The 6,668-nt window shown below is 49.0% G+C and overlaps 1 protein-coding gene across 2 annotated transcripts in view; it reads right to left on the reverse strand.

The window, feature by feature from the left end:
• The window catches only part of PIK3AP1 (phosphoinositide-3-kinase adaptor protein 1), a 113,376-nt gene extending 108,306 nt beyond the window's left edge, over positions 1-5,070 (reverse strand). Inside the window, exon 1 of one of the 2 annotated variants that reach the window (XM_035026150.1) lies at positions 4,987-5,070. In XM_035026150.1, the coding sequence (XP_034882041.1) occupies positions 4,987-4,999 (13 nt within the window). In that variant the 5' untranslated portion in view covers positions 5,000-5,070. The remainder of the gene's footprint in view (positions 1-4,986) is intronic. The other variant, XM_035026133.1, reaches the window with a different exon arrangement.
• Between the last annotated feature and the right edge of the window lie 1,598 nt (positions 5,071-6,668).

Raw genomic sequence — 6,668 nt, forward strand, 5'->3', positions numbered from 1 at the left:
GTTGCTGTTTTGTTAACGATAAATCCCTGCCTGTAACTGTAGGTCATTTCCTCACATGTGCCAAATCAATTCTCCCAGTTTGTTTATTAAGAAAAATGAAATCTATGATCTCACTGATATGTGGAATTTAAGAAACAAAACAGAGGATCATAGGGGAAAAGAGGAAAAAATAAAACAAGACGAAACCAGAGAGAGAGACAAACCATAAGAGACTCTTAACTATAAGAAACAAACTGAGGGTTGCTGGAGGGGAGGCGGGTGGCGGAGGGGGTATGTGGGTGATGGACATTAAGGAGGACACGTGATGTAATGAGCACTGGGTATATATGAGACTGATGAATCACAGACGTGTACCTCTGAAACCAATAATACATTATATGTTAATTAATTGAATTTAAATTTTAAAAATTAAAAAAAAAAAAGAAAAGAAAAATGAAATCCATGCGGGCACCTGGGTGGCTCAGTCCATTAAGCATCTGCCTTCTGCTCAGGTCATGATCCCAGGGTCCTGAGATGGAGCCCTGAGTCTGGCTCCCTGCTCAGTGGGGAGTCTGCTTCTCCCTCTCCCTCTGCCCCTACCCCCTGCTCAGGCTCTCTCTCGTTCTCTCTCTCAAATAAATAAATAAATGAAATCTTTTAAAAAAGAAAAAGAAAAATGAAATCCATGAACCAACAGGCATCCATAAATCCTAAACAGAAATGAGAATGGGCCTTTGTCCTTGTAGAGCTTAAAGAACAGACTGGGCTATAGGTGAAAGCAATGGGTAACAGCGGGGGGGGCGGGGGCGCTGGTGGCAACAGGGAGTGACGGTGGTGGTTAAGAAAGACAGTGACTGAAAAAAAGCTTCCTTAGAAAGATTCAGAATCCATCTGAGAAAAGAATAGGGAGGTGGGGCGCCTGGGTGGCTCAGTTGGTTAAGCGACTGCCTTCAGCTCAGGTCATGATCCTGGAGTCCACTGGATCGAGTCCCGCATCGGGCTCCCTGCTCGGCAGGGAGTCTGCTTCTCCCTCTGACCCTCCCCCCTCTCATGTGCCCTCTCTCATTCTCTCTCTCTCAAATAAATAAATAAAATCTTTAAAAAAAAAAAAAAAAAAAAGAATAGGGAGGAAGTGGCAGGCAGCTTTTCAAACCACCCCCAGCCCAGATCATTTCTTTAGTCTGCAGGTGACTCTGGTTCCCCATCCATCTGCCCTGAGCACCCTACTGAAGAGGGATGTGCACTAGGGGAAGGTGACTAGGATAGGGAGGGGTCTAGTAATGACTCACATAAGGACTTCCAGACTCTGAAGTTTTCAAGTTTAGAAACTTGACAGGAGTATTGAGGGACCTCAAGAATCACATGTGAGTTCAGATCACAAAACATTAAATGTACCTTCAAACCCTATTATCCTCTAAGTCTAGGGATGGGTAGAAAAATCTGGAGATAAGAGAAACCTTGGAGAAAAAGGGCAAGAAAAGGTATGCAAGCTTTCTTCAAAGATCTGAAGGCTGACACATGGAAGAAAGGATTGTGGTGGTTCACCCAGCCCCAGACGCAATCACTTGGGGAAGTCACTTATGGTTTCTTTGTCTCCTTTCTCTCATGTGTAAATGCAAGAGATACCATCAGGAACCTAGAGAATATTCCAGGGTAGGCTGATTCCATTTCATTTTATCTTGCTTGCCATGCTCTTTCAAAAACAGGGAGCCAAGATTCTCCTTGATTTCAATAAGAAAAGATGTCTTTCAAAAAAATAAAATCTGAATGCTTATCCTTCAGCAAAATGAAATTTTAAAAGACCACATAATTCAGCCTTAAAAAGGAATGAAGTGCTGACATATACTACAACTTGGGTAAACTTTGAAAATGCTATGTTATATGAAAGAAAACACTGAAGACCACATACTATATGATCCCATTCACATGGAAGTCCTGAGTAGGGAAATCTACAGACACAGATGCAAAATTCAGGACTGGGCAGGAGGAGGGAATAAGAGGGTGAAAGCCAAAGCATACAGTTTCTTTCTCTTTCTTTAAAAGAAATTTCTATTTCATAAATGTATACCCCCTTCACTCATTTCTCAAAATGAGTTTCTTTTTGAGGTAATGAAAATGTTCTAAAATGGACCATGGTGGGGTCTGCACCTATCTGTGAAGATACTAAAAAAACAATGAATGTATACTTTTTGGTTTTGTTTTGTTTTTAACTGTATACTTTAAGTGGGCAAAGTGTATGGTATGTGAATTATATCTGAATAAAACTGTTTAAAATAAGAAAAAGGAGGAGGAGGGGGAAGGGAGGCAGAGGGAGGAAGAGGTTGAGAAGCAGAAGATCACATGGAAGGATGACCTAGGTGACTCCACACCCTCTCATATCTTGTCAAGAGGTATTCTCACTGCCACCATGGGTCCTTGCACCTCCAGACCTCAGAGGGCCTCAGGGACTTCAGAGGCCCAGCTCCCACTTGCAGGACCTAAAGCGGTATCTCGCCACAGCGCATGCTGACAGCAGGAGGGTGTGACAGCCCTAACCATTATAGACATCGGCAGAAGCCACTACAGAGCCCATAAATAGCCCCAGTTTGGCCACTGTGCTCGAGTCCCCATCTGAATGGAAGCACACTCTTCTAGCCCCTTCCGCCATGCCCTACTGGAAGACACACACAGGACACTAGACGAGGGTGGTTTTCTCTGTCTCCTCTGTCCAAAGGCTCTCCCAGTTTGCTGTTTCTTGCACTTGACAGCCAGAGCCTGTTCTCAGCCATGGAAAGACGTGGGAGCTTCACCAACCTCATCTCCTACTTCCCCCCAATCACCCACCTACTCTACCACCTGCTCCCTGATCCTTAAATATACCATATATACCCATTTACTGTTCCTCTGAATGGAGCACTGTTCCCCCCACATAACCTTTCAGATCTTCACTCAAATGTTCCTTTCTCCATGAGGCCTAATCTGGCCACCTTCTTTAAATTTATAAACCCAGGGCGCCTGGGTGGCTCAGCTGGTTAAGCATCTGCCTTCAGCTCAGGTCATGATCCCCGGGTCCTGGGATCGAGTCTTGCATTGGGCTCCCTGCTCAGCGGGAAGCCTGCTTCTCCCTCTGCCCCTCCCCTCGACTCGTGCTTGCTCTCTCTCTCTCTCTCTCTCTCGTAAAAATAAACAAAATCTTAAAAAAAAAAAAAAATTGTAAACCCAACCCCCTCTACCGCCTCTACTGCTTTCCCAATGCACTTATCATATTGTGAATTTCCTTATCAAGCATATTGCCTGCCCTCCCCCATATTCCATAAACTCCATGGGTAAGTAGCTTATGTCTGTTTTGATTGCTGAATATATACCTGACACCTAGAACAGTGCCTAGAAACAGTAGGCATGCAATAAATATTTGCTGAATGAATTTCCTCTACATAACTCTGCTTCAGCTTTTGAACGGAACATGTGGACTATAAGCCTACTCTTACCACAATACAGCTTCTTCTCACCTCCAGAGCCCCACTTGAGAGCCACAAGGCTAAAACTAGCTACTTTCCCATTCCCTTTAAAGAATGAGCCTGTATTACCAAAGCTAATAGAACTCTTACCATTGACCTTCTCCACACCCCACCCCTCACCCCCCACCCCCAACAACCCTCTCACCCCCAACAACCCCCCAACCCCCGCACACTGCCCCATAGACCTCAGGGGATATGGGGACAGTTGGCTCTTCATTCTAGGATCTGCCCACATCCTTCAAGAACAGTATCTTCTACTGGCTAACTAGATTTTAGTTTTCAAGAGACGTTTACATCCTGTTTATACATGTTATCTCTGCTAAAACATCAGAAAATGGGTGAGGAAAATACAAGTAAACCCACTTGCAAATACAGTAACTCTAATTTTCTCACCTAGTAATTCTCTGTTTACTTATCGCTTTTTTTTTTTCTTTTAAGATTTTATTTATTTGACAGAGAGAGACACAGCGAGAGAGGGAACACAAGCAGGGGGAGTGGAAGAGGGAGAAGCAGGCTTCCTGAGGAGCAGGGAGCCCGATGTGGGGTGGGGCTTGATCCCAGGACCCTGGGATCATGACCTGAGCTGAAGGCAGACACTTAACGACTGAGCCACCCAGGCGCCCCTACTTATCGCTTTCTTGCACAAGACTGTAAACTCCCTAAGAGCAGAGACCAGGTTGTCCTGGTCACCACTGAGAACACATGTATGTGCACAATAACTATCACAGTGCATAGTAAGTGCTCCTTAGTTGTCTCTATTACCATCATTATTACGTGGTTTGTCCTGGATCTTAGCGAGTGAGTAACTTTGGCAAGTGTACACACCCATGAACCAGAGAAGAATCCAAGACAAATCAAGAACCCAGGACTCCTCGTACCTTTCGATGGGTAGATTACCCAGTGGCCTTCACTTTTCCCCACTCCCCAAAGTTCTGCAAAAGACGTAAGAAAACTAAAGCTAACGGAATGGTGTTCCTAGATTTCTATCGAAATTCTAGATGAAAAACAAAGCCTAGGATGGGTAGAGGAAGGGGGCTTGCGAAGGTGGCCCAAGGGCCGCCCGCGATCACCCGGCGCCCACCAGGGACTGCCTGAGCGCCCCCTATTGGTCCAGTGGGGCCCTAAGAGAAGCATTTCCCAGAAGCCGACGAGTCGGCGCTCCGCCTTGTTTCCACGGGACCCCGGTTCAGAGTTGGAAGAACAGGGGAAAGGACCCTCAGAAGCAACTAGAGCCAGTCGGAGAGAGGAAAGGAGACTTAGAAGACGAGGGACAGGGGAGGTGCAGGCGGGGGCAGAAGAGAATCGCGCGACAGGCTGGGAAGGGGGGCGTGGGAAAACTGGGGCGGGAGGTTTGCGCCGGGGAAGCGGGAAAGCGGGAAAGCACAGAAAGCGCACAGATCCCGCGCGGAAGACGCAGAGCCGGGAGCGGGCGAGCGCTCGGACGGCTGCGGTGGGCGAAGGGCGAGCCAGCGGGGAGGCTCGGGAGAGGGGCCCGGGCCCGCCTACGCACCTGAGGCTGCCATGGCGCGGGGCGCAGCTCACCTGCCCGCTCGCTGCGTGCGCGGGGCCGGGCCCGGCGGCGTCCCGGGGCGCGGGGCGGCAGCGGCGCCGGGCTCCGCGCAGCACCAGCCGCTGCTCTGGCGCTTCCTCCCGACCGGCTGCGAGGACTGGCCGCGGGGGCGTGTCCACAGGACCCGCCCCGCCTGCGGGGCACGGCCCGCGGCACCTGCACCCGCGGCCGTTGGGGAGGGGAAGTGAGAACCCCCATCGCGGCCGAGCCGCCGGCCAGCTCCCCGCACGGCCCCCGCTGCTCTGTCGCCAGGAGGCAGGGGGCGTCGCGCCACGTGCGCCCCACCCCCGGCGAAACCAGCCTGACTGGCCACCAAAGGGCAGCCCTAGGCGGAGGGGATGGGGAAGGAGGGAGAAGGTGGAGCTGCCCGACCTCTATGACCTGGGGTGGGGGGTGTATCTGAGCACAGCTGGCCAAGCCATCTCCCCCTCCCCTGGGGCTTTCTCCCTGAGCCGCCACCCGGGCAGGAAAGGGGAGGGGGCAGGAAGGGGAAGAAGCACCTTCCCTGGCACCTGGCCTTGGGTGCTTGGCGTTGCCCTTGATTACCCTCCAGTGACTGTTCTATAATTCCTTGGACCTGGTCTCCTGATGACACATAAGCACTAAAGATAATCTCCTATGATAAATGCATGATACAGTTACTGCCTTTTATGCCTTTGAGGTGGGACCTATCGTGTCTTCATGTGTGAGCTGAAGAAACAAGCCAACGCCTTGCTCCCTTGCTCAGATGCCCACAGGAAGTAAATGGTTCCAGCAGGCCTGAGTCCAGAGCTAGAGCTCTCCATGGGCCCTTGTACTCACCGGCCTGCTTTTTGCTCTTCTGCCTTTGCCTGCTCCTATAATTGATCTGAACAGCTCTGTGCCCTTGGAGTCCTCAAAAATGCAGGGCCCAGAAGATGGATCCAGAGAGCAGAGATGAGGGAAAGATAGAGTTCAAGCGGAGGTGGAAATAAATGAAGTGGATTTAGGAATGGAAATATCAGGGCTCAGGCCCATAATTATAATTTTCTACAACTGCCATAACAAATTACCACAAACTTAGTGGATTAAAATAACAAAATTTATCCTCTCACTGTTCTGGATTTCAGAAGTCCAACAGGAGTCACATTGGGCTAAAATCAAGGTGTCAGCAGGGCTGGGTTCCGTTCTAGAGGTTCTAAAAGAGAATCCATTTTCTTGCCTTTTTCAGCTTCAAGAGACTACCTACATTCTTTGGTTTATGCCTCCCTTCCTCCATCCTCAAAGCCAGCAACGTAACATCTCTTTGACCCAGCTTAGGATATCACATCTCTCTCTGACTCTTTTATTTCCTCTCTCTTCCACTTTAAGGATATTGATCCCACCCAGATAATCCAGGGAAGTCTCCCTTTTATAAGGGAGACCAACAACCCTAATACCACCGACAACCTTAATCTCCTTTGCCATGTAACAGAACATATTGATGGGCTATAGGGTAAGGACGTGGACATCTTTGATGAGCCATTACTCAGCCTACTACAGGCTTGGAATTCTGAAAGAGGAGTTGAGCTCGATCCTGCTGTACTTCACACCTATTCCCCATGTTCAGGCCTTCTCTGGCCTCCAGATCAGTTTAGTTACACCTCCTCCCTCCTCCACATCCC

The sequence above is a fragment of the Mirounga leonina genome, unplaced genomic scaffold, assembly GCF_011800145.1.
Source record: "Mirounga leonina isolate KUSES-001 unplaced genomic scaffold, KU_Mleo_1.0 Mir_114, whole genome shotgun sequence".
Taxonomy (NCBI): Eukaryota; Metazoa; Chordata; class Mammalia; order Carnivora; family Phocidae; genus Mirounga; species Mirounga leonina.